We start from the raw sequence: 24,178 nt of genomic DNA, 5'->3' as shown, positions 1-24,178 counted from the left end.
TTCAGGCCTTTTTCTTCACAGGCTCAACTCCCAAGCCCTGTAGATCCTGGGATATTTCAATTTTGGGGGGTTTAATCAATGATTTAGAGCACATGATTCCTGCACACATCAACTCTGCAAATAAAAAGAAAATATATAATAATAAATGCAATTCCCATTTCAGAGCCCGCCTAAGGCACAGGATGGGCTCCTTCCTCCTGCACATCTCATTCCCACAAACTCTGTGCTTCAGGAACATCCATTTTTTAGGTTTTTACCCAAACCTCTGCAGCCCCAAAGCTCATGTGCAGGAGAAGGGACTTTGCTGGTGCCATGCCAAGGGCTCCAAACAAAAGCTTTTCCCTGTTCCTGATCCAAATCTATCAGGAAATAATTGGAGCTGACACACACACCCTGGTGGGACTAAGCCCAAGAGCTTGTTTGGAAAGGGAATCAGCGTAAAAATCAGCTTAAAAATCAGTTTAAAAACCAGCCCAGCTCGTGCTGGCAAGGTTTGAAGCTCCTGGGGAATGGGGAGACCCCTGGGTGAGGGATTAGCCTGGGGGAGGGATGATGCCAAGAATTCCTGTGGGATGCTCCCTCTGCCTTGGGATAACAACTCTGCCCTGCACCATCAGCACCCTCAGGAATGATGGAAAAAAAAAGCCACAAACCCCTCTGGGCAGATCCTGCTGCTTCCCACAACATCAAAATCGAGGCCAGAAGCTCTTTCTGCCACCTCTCCATCAGTCTGCATCACATCACTCGTGGAAGGTCAAAATACAGCTGATTTTTTGTGGTCAGAGGACAGGGAAAACCTCAACCTGCAGAGCCTGAATCCCACAGGGCTGGGTTTTGGGAAACCCCTGAGTGCCCTTTCCATGGAAAGGACAACAACCAAGCACAAAAATTGCATTTTCTCACCGCCAGAGCCCAATCCCAGCAGCAAACTCTCCTGAAATAACACACAGGAAAGGCATCACACAAGATGTGGCCCCTCTAACATCACACAGGGGGTGGGAATGTGCATTTTTTTATCTGGTTTTCAAACTCTGGGAGGAAAACTGCATGGTAGGGCTGGGGAGATGAGACAGACCACACACACACAGAGTCCAGCTTTCCCAGCTGATGCTGCTGGCAGGAAAAAAGCTGGGATGTGCCCTTTTCCTGAGCACTGAGCTCCCAGCCAGCTGGTAAATGCTGGTGAGGAGCCCCCAGCTGAGCTCCTACAGATCCATCAGCCACACATCTGGAGCTGGGATTTGTGTCCTGACCCCGTGGCTGAGGCATCACCCAGCACCTGCACAGCACCTTTCTCCACCCCTGGGCACCTTCCTGGCTTTTCTGCAGGGCAGAGGGATTTCACCAGGGAAAAACAACCCTGGGATGAGCAGGGCTGTGGTTCCACTGTGGATAAATAACCCTGGAGTCACTGCCTCCCCTCCCTGCATCACCTCATGGGCGAGATTTGGGTCCCCAGACTGGATTTCAGGGCTGCTCCGAAAAGAGAGAGAGCTCAGAGGATGCAAAGGAGGTGATAAAGATGTTACAGAAAATTAATTTGTTTTCATTAAAAAATGAATCCCTGCTCCTCCTCCTCCAGGAGCAGAATACCCGGGCATGGGCAGAGCCCTGGGGGCTGCACTGGGGCCAACATTAATGATTAAAGAGCCCTGGTGAAGGATTCCTGCTGCAGCCCTGCAGGGGAGTGACCCAAATTAGAACAATTAGCCATTGTCTGGGGGCTGCCAGGAAGCAACGGGATTTTATTATTTTTTTTCCCCAGCATTATTACACAGTTCCCACATTTCTGTCACTCACAATCAATCTTAAATAAAAACGTGCTCTCCTGCATATCTTAAAAATGAGAACTCCCTGGCCTTCCCAAATCCATTAAAAATTGGGGGGTTTTTCCCCTCTCCTTTTGTGGGTTCCTTTAAAAGAATCTTCACACTTGCAACATCCCTCTCTGGATGCTGCAGGATTTGCAGCTGTGAGGCACAGACCACACTTATCCTGGGAACCCCATTCCCTCCCCAGGAAATATTTGGTGTGGGGATCCCTCAGCCAAGATTTTTGCTTTTCATACAGTTCAGCAGACAATGAACCTTAAAACATGACCTATTTCACACCTTAAAAATAAAGAGAATTAGAGATTTCCTTCCAAATCCTCCTCCTTGGGGTTTGGTTTTTTGGGTTTTTTTTGTTTGGTTTTTTTTATTTTTTTTTTTTTTTTTTTTTTTGGTCTTGGATGATCAGCCAGGACAATAGAATAATAGTTTGGATTATTAAGCAAAAAAACCTCAAGTGGTTGAAAGACAAAAAAAAAAAAAAGTTCACAATGATAAATGGAATTATTATCCAGTTAAACAAAGGCATAAAACAGTGAGACATGCCCTGGGAAGCCCCAGGGGAGAAAATCCTCAATGGCTTTAATGTGTATCCAATCAGTTATCCCAAATTAGCAGGAGGCAAAGAGAGCACATCCCCAGGGACTGGAGCTGGGGTTTGGAAAGGATGAGAGCAAATCACAGAGGAAACGTGGAAATGGCCCCATGTATGAGGGATTGACACCCTGTGAGATTCCCAGAGTGGGAATAGAGACCCCAAACACTGCAGGGACCCCCTGGTCTCAGGGAATCAGGGAGGGAAAGCCGTGTCCAGCACCCCCAGTGCACAGAGGATGAACCCCACAAGCCCAGGACAGAGCTCTGCCCACCCCAAACCTGCAGCTGCAGCCCCAAAATGGCTTTTCCTGCTCCCCCCCAGCGTTTAATGGGATCCAAATTTACGACTCTTCCCTTTTGATGTTGTCACGAGGGGCTGAAGTCATCTCATGATTTTCTGCTTTGCTTTTTCCCTTCCCTTTCTTCTTCTTTTTGTCCCTCCCCCCTCTGCTTTCAGAGCGTGGGGCTGAGCTCAGCCTATTGTTGCTTGCAGACATCTGTGCTGCAGCCAGTCCCAGATTTCCCTTTGCAAGTCCTAATGGAGTTTTCTCCAGCAAATCCTGTGAGATCAGGAGGTGGGAAAAGATTTAAATCCACCATTCCCCCAAAACATCCCAAGAACCAAGAGGGGAACACAGGGATTGGTGACTGTTCCTACCTACAACCCCATCCAGGTGTGCAAGGGAGGATCCATCCCAAATCCCAAATCCCAAATTCCTCCTCTTTCATAGCTGAGTTCCTTGAGCAAGGCATGAAAAGTCCCCCTGGAAGAGCTCTCCAGGGACTTGCCCTTAAAATATCACCACGAGGGTGTTGCAATTCCCCTTTCCTCACTTCAGACCCCTCTGGGAAGAGGATTTGGTGTGTGGAGGATGAGGGATGATGTGGGTGATGCCCAAAGGGAAGCAGATGTTGGCATAGTGGAGTGATAGATCCCAAAAATAAATTCCAAATAAAGTGACAACATGGCTTTAGGGCTAATCAATTTGGCCACCCCGTAGCTCAGAGCAGAAAAGCTTTTGAAAATAAATCATGTCTGGTTTAATTCAAATTAGAGGAGGAACACAAGCAATTTAATAAAGGCTATTTTAATAAGAATTAGGGGTGGTTTTGGTCATATTTTGCAATGATCACTGTGGAGCCACAAGGCTTACACACAGTCAGAGCCCAGCATCAAATCAGATCGTACATCAGCTATTTCGGGGGGGGGGGTTTATCTCAAACTACCCCAAATATTAGGAAATGCTGGTAGTTTGTGGGAAATTCTACTGAGAGAATGTTAAAAGATGCACAGATACAGAAATAAAAGACATAAAAGCTGCACAGAAACAATGCAAACCCAGCAAACAGCTCCAGATGCTGTTTGGATAGGGAATGCTATTCACAGCAGAAACTTCACTCCCCTCCTTCTGGTTTGCTTGGATAGAGGTTTTACCACCAAAAATTCCCTATTAAAGAGGGTAAAAGAGGAAAAAAAGAGGTAAACTATGAAGTAGCACGAATAAAAGCCAAAGAAAAAGGGCTGATTTTGTTTTAAGGAGGAGAAGAACCATAAGAAGAAGAACCATTCTTCTTTTTAAGGAGAAGAATCTTCTATCAAGTAAAAATTAGACTTTGATAAAATCTTATTAAAACCCCACTAAATTTCCCATCCAGCAGCAACCTTTTTGCACAGGAAGGAGCATTTTGGAGATGCTGGTCAGAAAACTCACCCCATCCATCACCTGGCAAACCCCAAAGCCATCTACAAAACCATCCAGGGAAATTCCAGACCCAGGTCTGCAGGTAAGGACTGCACAACAAACTGAAAAGGCAGGAATAATTAAAGGTTGTGCCTGTAATTAGCTGCAGAGCAGGGTGAGAATAGAGACCCTGAGCAGCACTTCTGGCCCTTCACCACCTTTTTGGAGCAGCCTGACACTCTGGCAGCTGAAGGTGTCCTGGAGCAGATGGCAGGGGCTCCGTGCCAGGGCAAAATTAACATTTTGTGGAGTCCTGCTTGACAGCAGCATAAAACTCAATGAGGGGGAAAGGCAGCAACTGGTGCAAAATGGGACTGGGCTGCACTTGTGGGCAGGAGGGGCCTGCAGGGACAGCCAGGCTGTCACCTGAGGGGACCTGCTGGCCCATCTCCAGGAGGTCCCATTAACCCTTGGCTTCCATCACATTAACCCAACACTGAGCATGGCACTTGTTTTAACTTCATGACTGAACAAACCCCCAGATCCTCTGATTCCAGGCAAATCTAGCAAAGCTGGAAACCCCAAATGAGTGGGATTGTCACAGCTCCCCCTCATGTCCTGGCTGCAGGGATGGGGAGGGTGGTCACCTCCCCCCAGCAGCAGCCAGGCTCATTCTTGAGCTCTCAGGAGAGGCTTTGCTCTTTTTCAACTCTTAAAATCCCAGCTCTGCCACCACAAACCCATGGGCATCCCAGCAGCACTGAGTGCTCACTCAGGACAACCACAGAGCACCAAGGACCCAGCAATTAAACCCTGAATTAGCCCAAATTAGGAGCTGGGGAAGCTGCAGCAGTGGCAGAACACTGGAAGGCAAACTCTGTAGAAACAAAGGGAAGGAATGGAACCCAGTGTTGCACATTTTCCCCCAATGTGCTCTGCTGAAAGGCCAAAGTGCAGAGCCTCAGCCTCAGTGTTGACACACCAAAATGAAAAGCAATGTACAACAGGGCTTATCAAGAGAGGCAGGAGCAGGAGATGAAGGGGATTGCAGCAGCTCAGGAAGTTGTTCCAAAGGATCCTGCAGTAATATTGCTCTTGGACTTCAGAGAAGCAATTAGAGAAGGCAATAAAATCCGAGGTGATAGACGGCCCTGAGGGGGACATGGAAGATAAAATTGCAAAAAAAATAATATCAAAATCTTCCCTGAGAGCTGCTGGAGGGTACCCAGCTCAGCTTCCACAGCAAAGGAGGAATGGGAGCAGGGTGGGGAATGGCAGGGAGGTGTGTGCTGAATTTCCTGGCCCTAAAAACCTGCCTGAGGTGTGGGGAGGAGGCCTTGGAGCATCCCCACTCCTAAATTGGACCCACTTGAGTGCTACAAAGTCATTATGGGAAGATCACTTAGATGCCACTGGAAAGGTCACTGGAGCAGCTAAATTTTAATGCTAAATCCATCTGTATCCTACTGATAGAGTTGCCATGAAACAAAGGGAGCAGCCAAAAATCCAGGAGGGATTACTCTGGATTTACTCATTACTCTGGAAATATCTCAGCAAACAACAGGTTAATCCTTGCAGCTGGTGCACAACAGAAAAAGAGAAAAAACACCCACTGGAATCAGAGTGCTCAGGGGATGATGGCACTCTCAGGAAAGGGAATGAAATCTTGATTTAAATGAGGATCAGTTGGGCATTGCTATGCACTTCATGTCATCCCATTTTGCTTTTCTTGTTTCACTTTGGATCGGGTTTGTTTTATTTTTGAAATTTCCTTTATTCTGTTTCTCTTCTGTCTCTTTGTTTACCTTTATTCCCTGATTTTAGGGAATTCAATGGGAATCATTTCAGCAAGTTTTGGTCCTTTTCACTGCACCTCATTTCCTCTCAGTGTATTTGGTTGTAGTCACTCCATTTCAAATTTTCTGTGGTTTATTCAATTTCATTTTTTGTTGATCATATCTCCTTTCCGGAGTGTTTGTTCCACTCTGTCCTCTGATTTCAAGATTTCATTCCCTTTCCTGAAAGATGGCACTGCCTTCCCCCTCAACACACACAGGGAAGATGAAATTCAGAGGAAAATTGACATTTCTCAGGGAAAATCCCCCTTGGAACTGCAGGTCTCATCCCAGCAGGCACCACTCACCCTCCTCTGTCCCCCATCCCCTCCCAGGATGAAACCAGATGTGAGTTTTTGGGTTATTTATGTCCCAAATTCAGCACATCCCAGACAGCCTTTCCCAGCCTGGATCCCACGGGAAGCAGAGCCCAGGCCAGCCCCCCATGGCTGCAGGAGTGTCCCTGGAGTGCCCCTGGGATATTTTTGTGACATTTCTGTCATTCCCTGGGGGTTCTCAGCCCTGGGAGCCTGGGGAGGGGTGGCAGGACCCCCTCCCATCCAGTCCTGCTGTTCCCTGCTAATGTGAATCCCAGGGAAAGGGCACAAGGCTCAGCTCCAGCTCATGAACCACCTCTGCTCAGCAGGCACAGCACAACTGGGCATTTTCCGAATTTTTTTAAGGGAAAAAGAGGTGAGGAAGGAGCAGTTGAGGGTATCCAAGCTCTCCCAGCACCAGATGCAGCGAGGCTGGAGGGAGAGGGGTCCCTTCCAAGTGCTCCAAGCAGATGTGAAAACACGGATGCAGACCCAGGAGCTGCGCTGGGGCTGTCCCGGCAGGACGGATGGCAAGGGGGAAAAGGAAAGTGACAGAGAAATCAGGAGGATTTAGCAAATTACCCAACGACTGCGGAGCTCTTTGAAGATGGAAAGGGTGGGATAAAGCTCTTAGAAATCCCCAAATAGCCCAAACAGGGAGATAATCACTTGCTGGATTTTGGCCAGGAATCCCAGTCCCTGCCATCGAGGAAGAGCAATCACTGGAAAGCCTCCTGGCACCTTCTCTACTTACAAAAACTCTTTGCTTTTATTTCTTTTTTTCTTTTTTTTTTTTTTTTCCCCTAATAGAGGGTGCTTCCCCTCTGGAAGGAGCCACACAGAAATTGCTCAAATGACAGGAAAACAGAGCTTCCATCCACCCAGGGCAAAATCCACTTTGCTTCCACTCCCCAGCTACTTAAAAGACTCTCCCTGTCCCCATTTATCTTGAATTTCAGTGGGGAAGATGAGGATGATGTTCCCTATTGCACACAACAGGGAATTATCTCAATCCCAAACTGAGATAATTGCTCAAATCCACTCCCCTGTGTTTGAACAGGGTCACATCTTCCACCTGAGGCCTGGGAGGAACTGCTGCCCAGGAGCTGCAGGAGAATGGCCAGGCCCAGCTGGACTTTGCTAAGCTGCTCTGCCAGCCTTGCCCTGCCAGAAAGCAGCAGGATGGGGATCAGCAAAGCCAAATCTCACTCTGAGCAGCCTTCAGGGCTTGGAGGAGCTCCCAGGTACATCCCAGGGTTTGCAGTGAAACAGCACAAGGGCACAAGCCCCAAACCAGCCTTGCCCAAGGCTCCACTTTCCCTTTCCCCCAGTGCTTACCCCAAATCCAACAAATCCTCAAGCTGGAGGGAAGCCTGACTCACTCCCTATCACAGCCATCAGTCATCCACACACGTGGCTTTGGTGTGTGGAAAAAAAGGAATTGCTTTAATTTTCCAATAGTTCAGGGCCAGATATCCCTGCTGGCATGGAGAGCTGTGAATTTTTTGCTCCTTACTCAAAGTTTGTGTTTTCAGCTCCTTCTCACTGCAAACCAGAGCAGCTGCAGGAGGTTTGCTGCAATCCCACAGCACGTGGCTTTGCTGGGGTGTTTTGTCCCCTTTTCCTGCCCATGGGGACAGACAGACATCACCCTGAGGGCAGCACCCACTGATTCCTGGCACTGGGTTTTGGGAAGTGGCTTTGGAGCTGAGCTGCTCTCCAAGGAACCTTTTCCACAAGGAGAGAGGCAGGGAGATGAAAGACTGGCCATGGGAGAGAAGACACTTGTTCAGGTGTCTTTGATCCCCCTTTCCTTGCTGGAAAACTTCCTGCACAATCTGAGTTTCCTGAACAGAAATCTGCCCCTCCCGAGGCCTCAGGAACCCCAAAGGTGACAAGAGCTGCACTCCAGGACCTGGGTTTCCTTGGACAGCACTAAACACATCTGTAATGGGACCAAATCCAACCCCTGACTTCCAAAGGATCTGGAAAGGAGTTTTTCCTTGGCTCCTTTCACACCCCAACCCTTGAGCCAGGCTGGGACCTCAGCAGAGCCTGGGAGCAGCAATCCAGCCCTGCACCACTGCCTGGACACCCACACAAAGCTCACCCAAACATTTCCACCTCCCAAATTCCTCCTTCACAGCACTCCAGCCTCCTCCAGCACAAGTTACAGCTTTTGGTTTGGGTTTGCTGGCTGGAATCAGCATCCCCTGAGCTCCAGAGCCACGCTGGGGAGCCCAGGCCAATTTTTCCTGGCCATACAGACTCAGGCTGTGTTTACCCAGGGCTTGGAAAAAATATTCAATTTTTATTTTAGCTCAAAGGGGAGACCAAGGGGTCACCTTTAAGCTAAGGGTGGTATAAATAGAAGCTGAGTGAAAAAAGCAATGTACAGAGAGTCAGGAGAGCCTCTCCAAGAAGGAGGAGGGAAGCAGGACCCCATAACCCTGAGCAGGGACATATTTAAAAGAGAAAGTTAACAGGGACCAGGGTCCAGGCCAGCTCCATCCACCTCTGCATGGATAAGGACAAGCTCCCAGCTGCCTCAACATATATATTTATGGATATTTGTGGCACAGGATGCAGAGCAAAAGCCAGAACTTCTGCAGCACTCCTGGCCCTGAGTGTTCTCCTGCTCTCACACATCGTGCCAAGCCTCTGTCAAAGTGAACTAAGTCTGGGGGAAGAGAGGGCTGGGAGCTGGAAAATAACCCTGGTGACTAAAGCAGGCAACTTTCTGGGGACTGACAGAACATCTCAGGAAACACCATGAAACACTGGGATGAAGTTACTCTTCACTCAGCTGCCAAAAAAAAAAAAGGATTTAAAGCCCAGCCAGTGGCACCCAAAGCTGAGCAAGGCAAAGCCACCAATGAGGAACTGCAGCACAGCCCTGCTGCTGCTGGAGTTGTTCTCTGTCACCTGCACAACCCCGCTTCCCTCTCCAAGGCAGCACCCATCCATCCCATCATCCACCCATCCACCCACCCAAACATCCCTCCGTGCCTGGTGTGGTGCTTTGAGCTGTGCAAAGGATGTGGAGAGCACCAAGGGTATCCAGAAAGCACCTCCTGCAGACTGAGAGCCTCAGTGCTGCACAGGCTGATTCATCTGGGGTTTTGCCAGCACAGAATCCCAGGATGGTCAGGCTGGAAGGCCCAGATTTCCCAGCACATGGCACAGGATTGAGTCCAGACATCTCTGGGATCCCTCCAGTGAAGGGAGGCTCCACACTCCCCACCCCCCCTGGACAATCTGCTCCAGCTCTCACCTCCACAGGGAAGAAATTCTTCCTCATTTTCAGGTGGAGCTTCCTGGGCATCATTTCCTGCCCTTTCCTCCAGTCCCACTGCTGGGTCCCTGCACACAGGGACAACCAGGGATGAGATCCCCTCTCAGCATCTCCTGTCCAGGCTGAACAGCCCTGGCTCCCTCAGCCTTTCCTTGTCAAGAGATGCTCCAGTCCCTTCATTCTCTTTGTCCCCCTGCTCTGGCCCCGCTCCAGGAGCTCTTCTTGCTCTGAGGAGCCCAGAACTGGACACAGCTGTCCAGATGTGCCTCACAGGGCTGAGCAGAGGAATGAGGACTCTGCATCTCCCTGCTTACCCTGGCACTGCCTCCTGCACAGCCTTTGGTGCCAAAAGAAACCTGCAGGGGGACAAGGGAGAGCAGGAGCTCTGCACTGGAGCAGCTCCAGGCCCAGGAGTGGCCTCAGGGTGTTTTTAAGGAGAATACAGAGCTCTCCTCCCATGGCTCACCCTCAGAAGGAGAAACCAGCTTAGTCACAGGGCTCTGGAAAAGGACAAGCTCAGCAGGGGAACGGGGCCTCTCCGCCTGGAAAGGAGCCCGGCACGAGAGCAGCTTTCTCCACTTTCCCAGCTCATGGGGGAGGAGGAAGGAAAGGATCTCACTCTCCACAGGAAAAGGGATCCCTGGAGATCCCTGCACAGCACAGGGGTGTGGCTCCATCTCGAGCTCACGCTGCAGGACATGGAGAGCCACCCTTGTCTCTGGAGGTGGAGATTCGGGTCCCTGGGGTCCCTTCCACCCTTCCCAACAGTTTTTACTGAGTGCAGAGTTTTATGAAGCCCTTCAGAGTCAGACTCACACCACAGCCCAAACAGCACCTTTGTGGCTTTGTCTCACAACATGAAAGAAATCTGTAAGTGCTTAAAAAAAAAAAAAAAAAAGCAATTTCCCCCCTTTTCAAACACTGGTGGAGGCTATAACTGAGTGAAACATCCACAAGAAGCAGCAGTGAATGACTCCATCCCTTCAGACACTCTCACAGGAAATTAAAGACCTGTTATTAGCAGCAAATACAGGAGAGGGATGCCTGCAGGTCCAGCCACCCATGGGTGATCCCTTGCCACACACAAGCCAAAAGGAGTACCAACATTAGCCAAACATCACTCGTTCAGCTGGAAAACCTGATCCTCTTGGTCCAGACCCACCCAGAACCGGGAGGATTTTCCTCATTCCCAGTTTGCCAAGGCAGCACAGCCCCAAAGTGTGAGGAGACCATGGCACCTACTGGTTTGGGGCAGTGGATGTATCTTGCCAGGCTGATGATGAGGTCGTGGGTGATGGGATCCACCAGGTTTCGGAAGCTGGCGTAACGATAGAGGACATCATCCAGAGAGGTGGACTCCATCCCTAAATCCTGCAGGAAACAGGGCAAAGGAGCAAGGTTAGGTGGGATGGAAAAGCCAGTGGTTCTTAAAGTCAGCCCTCACTGAAGGAGGAAATGATCCCCAGCAGCTCCCACGGAAAATGTTGTGGGAGGTTTTTGTTTTTCCTGCGGTTTTGGTGACAAAGAGAAGGAAGGGACACCTTGTGTCACCTTGAGGGAAGCTGCACTCCTGGCCTTCACCTGCTCTGCAAAGAGGCTTTAGGGCTGCAGGATCAGCCTCATAAACCCACTCAGTCAATGACACCCTTGCAACAGGATAAAATCCAAAAGATGACCCCGGAGAACATCACACGGAGCTGCAACTGGAGAGTAAATGCAGCACTGGAGGAGTTCTGGGGCTGCTGTGCACAGGGAGGGAGGAAGGAGCCCAAAACTGCAGCACTGGAAACTGGAGGATGGATTGGAGAGAGGGAAGAGCAAAATGCTGGGTTAGACTGACTGGGAAGGAGTGGAAGCTGTGCCAGTGGAGACTGGACGAGGTGGTGTCAGGAGCAGTTCAGGAGGAGCAGATCCTGCCCCAGGGATGGGCCAGACCTCCTGAGGTCCCCTCCAAGGCTGATTTCTATGGTTTGTAATTCTTGGACTGGATAATTTGAGGAATTTTAGCAGAGAACTCCCAGTATGGAATACATCAGTGCACAGGGATGGGGAGGGGAAGGGTTATACACAGGGTGCTCCTTTCACCTCAAATATATTTGTGGGTATAAAACCCAAATAATCTTTTTATTCCTTTTTGAACGTCTTTTACTTCCCATGGAGCTGGTGGCACCCGGCACAAAGAATTTCCTCCTGGCAAACACAAGCCAATAACGCTTGGGCACCGTGCAGTAAATTAAAGCTTGTCCTGAGCTCAGAGATGCTCCAGCCCCAAAAACCCCACGGGAAAGCACACTGCTTGTAGGTGTGGATGCTCTGTGATTTCAGACAGGTTGAAAATAAACATCTACACTTTAAAAAAATCCATTGTGCCTTCAGACACAACAGCCCGAGGGATCTCACATTACAGCAATTACAGCTCAGGCCACAAACGAGGTGACAAGTGTTTATCCCACTGGTTTCCTTGGTATTTTTAGGATCAGCCCCGCAGCACTGCCTGAGTTAACACCAACTCCTTGACTGCAAACAGGTTCTTAGTAAAAAAAAGAGCCGAGGCAGTTAAAAACCACAGACGTGTGAGGCTGCCCAGCTGGGAAAATCAAGTGGCCAAACTGATTTCTGGTTTATCTCAAGGGTTCTGCCAAATTACTATTTACAAATTATACAAATTATATATATTATATTATACAAATTACTATTTACAAATTTCTACAAATTATTATTTTTGTGTTTAAAAAAAAAATAATCTCAGCATGGAGAGAGCTTTGGCTCCTCTGCAAGAAGAAGAAACAGAAATTGTGGAGGGAGGTGCTCAAAGAAAACTTTCTTTGGAGTGGGTGCTTCTCTCCCACTTTTCCAGGGAGAGAAGCACCAAGAGCAGCATGGATGTCACCTTCCCAGTTTGGTAAAGCTCAGCATTAGGATTAAGCAAACATCAGATAAAAGCTGGATTTGGTCCATGATCTATGGCAAACACCAGGCACTACCAGAGGGCCAATCTGGGGACTTGGGACAACTCACTGGGACCTTTCAGAATCAAACCAGGCTCAGCATCTTGCCCTTTCAAACATCTCAAAACTCTTCACCATTTTCTCTTCAGCTAAAATGAAAAAGTCCAGCTCATAAATCAGAGAATTTCTCCTCCTCTCTCCTGGGAGAACTTTACATTTTCCACACGGAGCATTCCCTGCTCCCCCTGGTACTCACATTTTTAGGCACAGATGTCTTTCTCAGCTGCTCCCCAAACCTCTCTGCCACACCAGCATTGTCTCTTTTCCACCACACACAATATTTTAAAGCCTCTGAAGGCTGAAACTTGTTCGAGGCCAAGTGATGAGCTCATCTGCAATTTAATAACTTAACACCAGTTCATGCTGTCAGCAGCAAATCACCCATCACTGGCTTTGCAGAAAACGCCCAGCATCTGGCTCCAGTCACTTTTTTTCAGCACATTCCTTTTTCCCAGGGGATTTTACCTGGATGGCAAGTGCAGATTTCAAATAAATAAGGGTTTAAAGTGATGGGATTTATCAGCCAGGCATGGCTTCCTCAGGGCAGATTGGAGGGGTGATCACGAGTGGATGCAAACCCCTGAACTCTGCTGGGGTGCTTTCTGCAGGTGTGGCAGGAAAATGGGAACATCTCTGCAGGAAAAAGGGGAATTTTCAAACAGAAATCACCCATGACTTCTCTGCAGTTTATCCCATTTGTTTCCAGCTTTAGGAAGCTGAAAGCCAAACCATTGATCCATCCTTATCCACTGGAAGGAAAACTTCCTGCCACCAACCAGCTGAGCCTCCACAGGAGGAGTGTTCTGCAAATCTAGCAGTGTAAAGCTATCAGGTAAAAAAAAAACAAACAAACAAACCAAACCACAAAAAACAAACAAACAAAAAAAAAAACACAAAAAAAAATCCAACCACCTACCCCACTTTGAGGGGTGAATTTGAAATTTATATCCAAAAATCCAGCAGAAAAAAAAAAAGTAATGTGTTCCTCCAGCAGCCAGCAATAGAAATTCCCCAGCCACAGCCATGAAAGGTATAAAAGCCCCAATTGTTTTTGAAAACAAAACCCCAAGCCCGGTGAGAGGCACAGGGATGCTGTGCCCAACCTGTTATTTGCAGCAAAACCCATAAAAACAGCTCTTTCCCCCCAAAACTCAGAGCTCACCCATCACTCTCCAGGCCAACATCACCCAAGTAAAACATCTGGGAGCTGCAGCCCCAACTTTTCTTTCCCTCAGGTAAAACAGCTTCTTGCTCCTTTCTGCTGTCCAGAGCTGCAGCTCCCAGCCTTTGGAAGCTCCAAGTTTTGTTTCCACCAGTCCCAGCATCCCCCAAGCCACACAGAGCCATCACCAACCACAGCCAAGCCCATTTTTGCTTATTAAACTATTTATCACTGCAAATTGAATTGTAATTAGGGGAAAATGCAGCGGGTCCCTGTGTGGAGCCATTGGGAAAGCAGCTTCTGCTGTTGTTGTTTTCACTAACACCGAGTTATTGCTGCCCAAACGAGGTTCCTGTGCAAAAAAAAACTGCTCACAGCTGCTCACAAATATCCCAAGAGCTGCTGGTTTGGCCAGCACCTCTTCCAAAACTCCTTTATCTCCACTAAATTCAGGGCAGCATCCTGAATTTCCAAGGTTGGTGTTGTAAACAAGAGTCAGGGAGGGAGGGAAGGAGGAAGGAAGGAAGGAAGGGAGGGAGGAATAATTCAGTGTTCCATCCATCATCTGCTCCAAGTTATCTGGGAAAAATGATTGCAGCAGGTGGGATTAGTGTGGGGAGGGAGGTCAGCTCAGAGAGGGGTGGGATGTGACTCAGCCCCATGTTCTTCTGGATTCTGGACACAACCCATGCCCTGTGAGGAAAATCCAACCACTTCCTCCTGCTCTCCCCCAAAAAGATTTTTAAGGCAGGAATCAATTTCTGGTTGAAAGAAGAGTAAAGCACCCCAAAGGTGATGATGTCACAACATATTTTGGGATGAAAAACCAGCCCTCAGCCACACAGAGATGATCAAATTTGCAGTTTTGAGGAGGGCAGGCAGCATTTGGGAGCTCAGCACACCTGGATGGGGCGTCCCAAAAGCCACCCTGGGAACCTCCACACAAACCAGCAACTGCTTCTGCAGATTTCATGTCCACCCCAGCAGCCTGGAGTAAAATCAGAGTTTAAATATGTGGGGTATTTTCTGTTTCACAGAGTTAATATCAGTTTGGGAGCCACAAATGGCTCATTCAAGCATGGAGGGTGCAGTGAGAGAAGGGAGTTGATGCTTCAGGGAAGGAGCAAATATTTCCCTGGCAAACTGACTCAAATAATAAATGGTGGCAGCTTGAACCCCCTCCAGGGGGGCTGGAATTGGAGGAACTTGGAGAGATGGATTAATGGGCAGAGATGTGATGCTGCCAGCCAGATAATAAACAACTGAGAATAGGAGATTTGCAGAAAAATGCTCTTTTATTTCATACTGCCAGGCAAAGGCAATGACTCCAACTGGAATTTGGCCAGATCACAGTTAACATTTCTTCAGGAGAGTGCCTGTGGATGTTTAATAAGGATGGCCTCAGCTCTGCTGATTTACAGAGCCACTGGGATCCCAGGAAAAGCCTGGAAGTTCTGTTTGGGTAAGGTGACTCCAGGATTTGCCTTGAACAGCTCCAACAATTCCCATCCACCACTGCCCTTAACCCAACTCCGCCTTGAGCTCCAAATCTCATCCACTCATCCCTCCTAAAGCAGCAGGAGCTGCCCAAATCCTGGTTTTCCATCCAAGCCTGGGGCTGGGGCTCCAGCTGGGGCTCCAGCCCCAAGCCAGGATCCTGCTGGCCATGCAGAGCCTGCACCAGATGGCTCCTGGTGGCACTTGTCACTTATTCCTGCTGCTCCCAGACAGATGGGTGACAGCCCAGCCTGCCAGAGGCACAAGAGACTCTTTAGAACCCTCCCAAGGAGAGTGAGGCCACAAAGTTTTCCTCCTGCAGAGGGAAGAGGCAGAAAAAGCTGCAGGTCAAGGAGGATTTGAGCAAAGCACAGCTGAGGGGTCACTCTCCCACCCCCTCAGCTCCTGGGAGCCAGCTCCACCCACAGCCCCACACATTCCTGGCTAAAACCCAAAGAAAAAGGTTCATGCACCAACCCTGCACAACACCCACCCTGTTAACTCCAGTCTGGCTGCTGGGTCTCCCCTTCACAGCTCTGCAGTGAAGCATTACATGAAAATATAACCAATTTAATCAAATCTGCCACTTCCATCCTTGTGTGTCTGCCCAAAGAGCTTCCTGGAGCGTCCCAGGTGCTGCCTGGAGTATCCAAACCACAGGACAGGAGCAGAACTTCATCAGTTTCTCAGTTTCCCATCCCTTCTGCCCTGTGACCAGTAGCTCTCAGGGTGCAGAGGAACTCCTGATTCCCAGGATCAGCCCCAGCCTCGACCACATTGTGCTGCCAGATCCCAACTGTGAAAAAACCACTTATTTTCACTTGCAAAAGCCTTCTAGATCTCTGCTGGAAAATGGACTTGGAGGACAGGCTGCCTATTATCTCCTGTCAGGGAAGGAGCCAGAGCTGCCACCTAAGCTCAGTGTGCTGTCAATTCATATGAGGATGGTGATTCATCCTGCTCGGAGACAGCTGGGCTGACTCAGTCCCTGGGTGAGCTTGTCTCTCTCATTTACCTGCCAAGAAAAGCCCCTCTAATTAGCTGATCCTAGACATTCAATGTTGAGGCACCTGGAGCAGGAAAATCCCCCTCGTGCTGCTCTCACCTTTGTTCCCCAGCACAGCCAGCACGGAGCTCTGCCTGGTTTTCCTGCCCCCTCTCCCAGCCCAAATCAGCCCCATCTGTTCTGCAGCTGATCACCCATCCACATTAGTTAGATTTTTATGATTTGCTTCAGCACCCCATGGTTTTTTTTCAGAGGTGACCCGAGGCTCAGACAACTCTTGTCCTTGGGAGGTGACAGGAGACGCCTGATGGCCACTAAAGATTTTTATTTGTGTGTGCAGCTCTCCTACCCCGCCCTCACAAGCAGTAAATCCACAAACAACCCTAAAATAAGTATTTACAGGAACAAAAGAGAAAAGCAGAACTGGGATCCATGCAGGAAAGGGGAAGAGATTCACAAGTAGAGGATGGCACTGTCAGATGGGGAGGAATCACTCGCCCTCATCTTTTCCACTGCCTGTGAGAGACTGCCCCAGGGTCTGGGCTGGCAGCAAGTGAACAGCTCCTGGGACAAGAGCAGCATTCCAATCTCACAATTCCCTGCCTGGAATCACAGACCAGGCTCCCCACACCCCCTCCAGCTGATGGGAGTTGTTGGATCAACACTGAGCCCTCGGTGCAGTCTGCTCCTCACCCCCAGGTCCAGCATTCCATGAGCCAGACACGCCAGCTCTGCACACCCCTGCAAACATCTCTGCTGGGAAAAGAGCCCCAAACCCCTCACCCAGCTGGGGCCCAGCCTCAGGGATGAGCCAAACAGGCACCAAGGCTGGTGCTGCCTGTCCATCCTGCCACCCCTGTCCTTCCCCAGGTGACCCTGGTGTCACCACTCCCCTTAAACCGTGGGGAAGGGGCAGGGGTCTCACAGGTGATGAAGGTCCTCTGAGTTCAGGGGAATTAGGAGGGAAGAAGAAACAGATCCCAGCAAGGGAAGGAGCAGGATTTGGCTGTGGAAAGCCCTGCATGGCAGAACAGATGCTCTGCAGCTGGGCCAGATGGTCCCCAGCTGCTGTCAGGGATTGTGCCTGGGACAGGACACTGGATCCTGCTGGAGCTTTGCCTGATGGGGATGGAGGATGCAGGAAAGCTCAGCCCGGGTCTAACAGAGCAAATGAGGCACTGGGAGTCCTCACCTCTCACTCCTCTAATCCAGGCACCTTCTCCAAATTGCCCTCCCTCCACAATGAACACAACCCTGCACCAGCTGCCAGGCTCTGCCTTCAATTCTAACCCAGGCTCTGCTTGGGAAGGAATCAGGATTTATGGTCTTGGCCCAGCAGCTGTCACCAGGAGAGGCTTCAGGAGGAGGCCAGCGTGGGTCTCCTGATGTACAGCAGGTTAAAAACCCTCTCTGAGCCCATCCTGACCTGCTGTTCCCAGGAGCAGCAGAAACAAAAAGAATTGCAAATCTCACTTGAAACAACACATTTGCTTTTTTCTCCACTCCATAAATGTTGCTTTTGATGGCTCCCCTTGCCCTCCTCAGCCAGCAGAGCTTTGCAATCCAACAATGGGGGAAAAAAAAAGTTTAAAATATTGGGGGATTGATCAATGCAGCCAAAAATCCTGAGGTGGGGATTGCCAACAGCTATCCAGGAGTTTTGTTCTGATGCCCAGCTCTGGGAAGCACTCCCACGCCCTCCCCCAGAACCTGCAGCATCAATAATGATGTTCCTGCCTCACCTGGAAGCCTCCTGGACCCAGCAGAAATCAATCCACTCCTGCACACACAATGAGAGGCTGCAACCCAAGAACTGCTCTCTGAAAGCTGCTCCCACTTGCAAGCCCCGAGCTGATTATTATTGCATTAGCCAGGGAGGGATGCATTGTTAATGCTCAATGGATGCTAAACTCTGCTTCAAAAGGGTGGAATTTCGGGGTGGGAGACTCTAGGAATGTTTTGGCATCCTTTAATAGGTGCTGGAATAAAGCCTCAGATATTTCTGATACAGAAAATGAGCATCAGTGATTCCTCATCACAGCTCTCTCCCAGAGTTATTCAATGGAAGTAATTGAAGGCATCTTTGAGAGACACAAATATTCAATTAACTCTCCAAACTGGCTGCTGTGGAATAATGCAAGCATGACAAAAAGACAATTTAAGTGAACAAATTGCAGCTGACTCCCATAAAATCATGCCAAACTTTTTTTTTTTTTGGGGGGGGCCATTTACACCATTGCAGGAGCCTGAGTGGGAGGAGCACAGGGAAAAAATGGGTTTGGATCAATAGCAATACCTGCACATACCAAAATCCAGGCATATCCCTGGATTTTTACCAGCAAAGAGAGTGGAATTATTCAGCACAAGAATCTGGCTGAGTGTCACAGCAGGAATTAGGAGATTTTGCAAGGTAAAGATTTAGAAGAACAAGATACAGAGAGATTTTAGCTCAAAGCAAAAGAGGAGGAAGTAGGGTTGAAGAAAACATTGAAATAAAAGCTCCCTGACCCTTTTTTGCATTAAAATTTATCCTCAGGAGCAGCCTATTCCATGAAACCATTTAGTATCCTCCTAAATGTTAAAAGGGAATTCCAGCAAAGCAGAAAAACCAACCCAATCCCACAGCACCAAACTCATTTTCTGAATTAAGACAAAGCAACAGGAGTGGAATAAAAATAAAGATCTCCCCAAGGAAGGCAGCATCACCCAAGTAATTAATATGGACAACATGAATTCCAATTCTTTCATTTGCAAATCCAGCATCCCCAGTTAATCTCCAGCATGGACAAAGTCCATTAATAAAGCAGATTTCTGTAATGGGATTCAAAGCAATGTCAAATCAATAAATTAAAAAAAACTTTGTGTGGTTAAATAATCTACACTTTGCATAATAACATCAGTGCTGTGATGCTGGGTTGTTAAGTGGAGACAAATTCCAGAGCAATCCCAGCAGAAATACCCAGCCAGAAAATCAGATTGAGGTGGGACAACCTCCCTGCTCAGGGGTGGAATCCGTGAGCCAAGGGAAAATCTCCCTCACAGCCATGAAACCTCTCCTGAGCTGCCCCACACAGAGCTGGGAGTTCCCCAAGCAGCTTTTCAAAGAGTGAGGGGGATGATTTCCCTTAAAATCCTTTCTCACCCTGGGTGTCTCCTCTCCAGGATGTGCCAGTTCTGAATTCAGCAGCCCCTGGCAGGACCTTTCCTGTGCCCCCACTGCCAGCTCAGATGAATTTACTGACCAACACTGACCCCAGCTCCTGTTTCACCAAACCTTTTGGGGCACTTCTGATGGCTCACAGCTCCCTGCAGAGAGCTGAACAAAAGGAGAAACTGAGTCACAGAAAGCTAAACCCACCCCCCCCAAGCTGGCACTGCTGCCCTCAACACCCCCATTTCCAAACCCTTTCAGCTGGGAGGCCACAGCTCTGCTCTCCTTCTCCTCTGGGATATCTCCTCTCAGGCTTGCCAAGCCAGAAAACCACTTAAATACCTGATTAACTACAAGCACATGTTGAAATCCCTCTGGAGCCAAGGGGGTTGGATTAGCAGAGTGCTTCGTGCAGGTTTTTGTGAAGCAAAACTTCTTTCCTCCACCCAGTTCCCTTCCCAGGGAAGGAGGGGGACACCCCAGAGTGAGCTGCAGCTCAATGAGCAGTGGAAGGAGCATTTTGCACAAAATCAGGGAATGAGATTCCAGGGGACACAGGCTGGGCTGATGGAGAGTGCTCTGCCCTCCAGAGCCAGCAAACATTTCCAGTAAGTGCCATTAAAATTCTCTTTATTTCACCACACACCAGGCTCCAGAAAGGCCAGAGGGTGGTGGCTGCTGGTCCTGAGCCCCAGAGATGTGACAGATTAACCCAAGGATGGCCTGAGAGCCTCTGTGCCTGGCTGAGAAGGGAAACCTACCCCAGGTTTCACTGGGGGTGCTGAGCAGACACAGGGACCAAAGAGCTTTTCTGCTTTTCTGCTTGTGGGGTCTGGGTTCCCTGTGGGGGAAAGGGCTGCTCTCTGCACCCCCAAACCCACAGGACCCCCACGGCAGGCAAGGAGAGGCAGGAACATCCCTCCTGCTGGGACAGGCAGCATCACATCCTGCTTCCAGCAGTAAAAGGTGCCAACCCACCCCCTCCACCCCCGAAATCCAAATATTTCTGCTTTGTTTGACAGCCGGGGCCATTAAATTGCTGTTGTTGATATTCCATTTCCCAGAGGAGATGCCAGAGCAGCTCGGGAGGATGAGACACAAAACACACCTTGGCCCAGGGAGCTTCTGCCAGGGAAACAGAGCCTGTGAGGGATCTGTGGCCCCAGGAGGAGAAGGAGCCACGAGCTGGGTGATGAAAACCACGCCTGGAGCTCACTTTGCAGGAGAGGATCCATGGCAAAGCTGCTGCTCCCACTGCTGAGTCACAGCTGCTGTGCAGAGCTCAGGATGAGGAGTTTCCTTCCATCTGGGGCTTCTGCCCAGCCCTGACTGTCAGGGTGAGCACCAAAAGACACCCAGGAACAAGGCAGGGAGCAGCCCCAGAGCAGCAATGTCAGCAAAGCATCCCTGTCTCCATGCCCTGGGATATTCCCTGCACTCCCTACAATGTGACACCAGCCCAGGAAGTGTCCCCAGGGAGAAGCCTGGAATGCCAAGGGTAACAGAGCACCCTGCTAATCCCTCCTGCTTCCCCAGGGCTGGCTGAGCCTTCCTGGGAGCACTCAGCTGGGTCCCATGGAACCCTGTGGCCACAGGATAGTCCCACAGTGCCAGAACAAAGATTTGCAGCTCCTGCTCCCAGTTCTGGCACTGCAAACCCAGAACACTGATTTCCCAACCCCAAACAGCACTGATGTATTTTACACCAGCAGCTCCTCCTGAAGTTAACAGCAGAGAAGAAGAGCCCCAGAAACTTTCAGGACACAGCACCAAATCCTTAATCTCGTTTCCCAGCTACAACCACGGGGCTGAATAATCCCTGAAACCTGATGAGCTGAGCGAGAGGAAAGGCAGGATGAGCTCATTGTGCTGAGCCTCCCCTTCCCTGCTCCATCCCACTGAGACATCCACAGCCCTGGGCTGGAATTCCTCAAACAGCCACAAGCAGCTGATTTCAATATCATTAAAACATGACTAACACAGCCCTTGAGCTGGTTTTAAAGTGGAGGAGCCACTGGTGGGTGCTGAACCAGACACCTCCAGCCTCACACACACGAGATGTGGGGTGGCATTCAGCACACAGTGACACCAAACCCGCCTTGGGACCTTCCTCCTGTGCCAAGAAATGCCAGAAATTCATGGCTGGAAGAAAGATTCCCTTTTGCAAGGCATGAAACAGGAAGAAAAAAAAAACCTTGGTTTTTCTCTGAAGACCCACAGGCTCAACTAAAATCACCAGTGACAAGCAAATAGCTTGGAAAAACCTCCCTCTGAGAGCCAGGCTGACTCAATCTGTGTTATCTTTTCCCTTTTTACTTTATCTTCCCTGATGTGCCTGCTCAGGAAGAGATAAGGAGCAGCTGCTCCCAGCCCTACTGTGGCCCTGTCACTTCTGTGCACTTCATTCCTGTTCTTGGGAATTCCCTGCTTCCCTTCCCCTTTGCCAGAGGGATGCTCAGCCCTTCTGCTCCTCCATTCCCTCTGAAAAATGAGGAGGAGGGAAGCTTTTCCCTGATAAAGAATCCTAGAATTATTTAGGGTGGAAAAGCTCAAGTCTGATCACTAACCCACCACTAAACCACGTCCCCACATCCCATAAACCCCTCCAGGGATGGGATTCCAGCATTTCTCTGGTGGCACAGCCAGAATTCTGCTGGCTCTGGGTCAGTCAGAGCTGGAACAGCCAGGGGAGCTTGGTCAGTGCTGGGTCCCAGCAGGATTTTGCACAATGTCATTCCCATCCTCCTGCAATCAATGGAATGATCTCAGCCTGTGGGAATGGCACTCTCTTCCTGCCTTTGGGAATATTCCAGGCTCCTGTATTTTTGCCCTCCTCCAAAGGGAGGGCACACAAGCAAACACAAGTCCTTGTGGAAAATAAAGTTGATTTATGTGATGAGGCAAAACTAAAAGGTCTTTTTTTAAAAAAGATATTTCAGGAGAAGAGTTTAGCTGATTTATTTTCTTTCAGGAGAGGAGTTTGGCTGATGTATTTTCTTTGTGTTGGTGGAGAACAGCAGCTGATGGGCAAGAGATGAAAGCACCCCAAGCAGAGATTCCTCACCACGTTTCAGGGAGTTCATCCCATCTGAGAACTGCTTGACATCTAAAAAAGGATGGAGAAGTTTATCACAGCCCAAACTTGCACTGGTGCAAGGCTGACCCTGTCACCTGCACCGTGCCAGAGTCTCCATCCTCCTCCTCTGGACACCAACGGGATGGGAAGGAAACCAGAGGGAAAACCAAGCTGTGCATGGGGAGCTCAGGAGAAGCACCAAAGCTGCTCCTGTTTTACAGGTCGGCCTTTCCACTGAATGAGCAGTGCCATGGACTGGAAAGGCAGCTTTGGGACGTTTTCTCCTGCCAAGAAATGCCAGGGATTCCTGCCTGGAAGTGGTACAGCTCCAGCAGGGCTGTGCTGGATGCTGCACACCCACGGCCCCTGCTGTTTACGAGGCCCCCAGGGCCTTTACAGGGATGCACACATCCTAAAATCCCGGAAAAGCTGGAGTCCTGGCAGCTCCTGGGGCTGCTGCCACCTTTGTTCTAAAGCAGCAAGGCAAGAGAGAAGAATGCCATGGAAAGGACTGGATTTTTACACTGAGGAAGGAGATGCTGGAGAGCAGATGTTGTGCATTTCCAGCTGAGACAAATTTCCCCTTCCCAAATCCAATCTGTGCAAAGACTGGTTTGGGTTGGAAGGGGCCTTAAAGCTCATCTCATTCCCACTCCTCTGCCATGGGCAGGGACACCTTCCAGAGACCAGAGAGCTCCAGCCTGGCCTTGGGCACTGCCAGGGATGGAACAGCCACAGCTGCTCTGGGCACCCTGTGCCAGGGCCTGCCCACCCTCCCAGGGAACAATTCCTGCCCAACATCCCACCCAACCTCCCCTGTGGCAGCCTCTCTGAACCACCCACACTGGTGCCTCCATGGGTTTGGGGTACCTGGTGAAGAGTTCCACCTCCAATCCAGAGAGAGGATGAAAAGCAGAGTCCCAAACTCAGCAGGAACAGCTCCACACCTGCAGTCACCAGGGTCCTGCAGGATGCCCTGAATTCCCCCCAAATCCAGCCCCCCCAGCCCAGCTGTGCTGGCCAGGCACCCTGTGACCCCATTGAACAGCCTGGGAATGGCACACACACCACAAAACATCCATTCTGGAACTGCTGAGAGGAGGCTTTCCTCTTCCAACACCCCCAAAAAATGGGCAAGGGAATGGATGGACCACCAGCATGGGAAAATGACCTTCATTTCTTGCAGGGGGGCTCAAAAGTCTCCCATTTCCCATCCTGAAACTGAGTCAGTGCTGTGCCCACACCACAGGGAGCTGGGAACCTCAGCCCTGACTGGTACCAACAAAGGAAAGTCAGTTTTGGGGATGAAGGGAAGAAATGAAGCCTTTCCCATGTTCTATGCCATGCTTGTGTGGTTTCATTTGCAGCATCAGATTTTGAACCATCAGGCAGAGCAGGGCTGGGATCTGGTATTTGATATTTGAAGAAGGCTGGAAGGTAAAATCTCTCTTGAAGGCTTTCACAGCACCCTCCCTCCCTGTCTGGCACCAGGGAATTTGGATGCTCCTTTGAGGATCCACCTTGGCATGTGCCTCCAAACTGGAGGTGGGATCCTCCCAGCTGGCTCAGTCTCTCCAGGGAAATCCAAAAGTAAAGGATTTGGGCTCATCAAAGTCACCAGGAAATGCCCAAACTTGCTGAGGAAGAATTAATGACTGAGCTGCCCAAGGATTCCATTCAGTGATATTAAAATTCAATTAATGCTGCTCCATAAAGTAGCTTT

The 24,178-nt window shown here is 49.6% G+C and overlaps 1 protein-coding gene across 1 annotated transcript in view; it reads right to left on the bottom strand.

The window, feature by feature from the left end:
* LRRC75A (leucine rich repeat containing 75A) overlaps positions 1 to 24,178 on the bottom strand; it is a 54,356-nt gene that overhangs the window by 20,775 nt on the left and 9,403 nt on the right. Inside the window, exon 2 of the mRNA XM_059865642.1 lies at positions 10,798 to 10,926. Within this exon, the coding sequence (XP_059721625.1) occupies positions 10,798 to 10,926 (129 nt within the window). The remainder of the gene's footprint in view (positions 1 to 10,797; positions 10,927 to 24,178) is intronic.

Source organism: Haemorhous mexicanus, chromosome 22 (assembly GCF_027477595.1).
Source record: "Haemorhous mexicanus isolate bHaeMex1 chromosome 22, bHaeMex1.pri, whole genome shotgun sequence".
In the NCBI taxonomy this organism is placed as follows: Eukaryota; Metazoa; Chordata; class Aves; order Passeriformes; family Fringillidae; genus Haemorhous; species Haemorhous mexicanus.
Note: the sequence above shows the minus strand (reverse complement) of the source record. Positions and strands in the feature narration are given on the sequence as shown.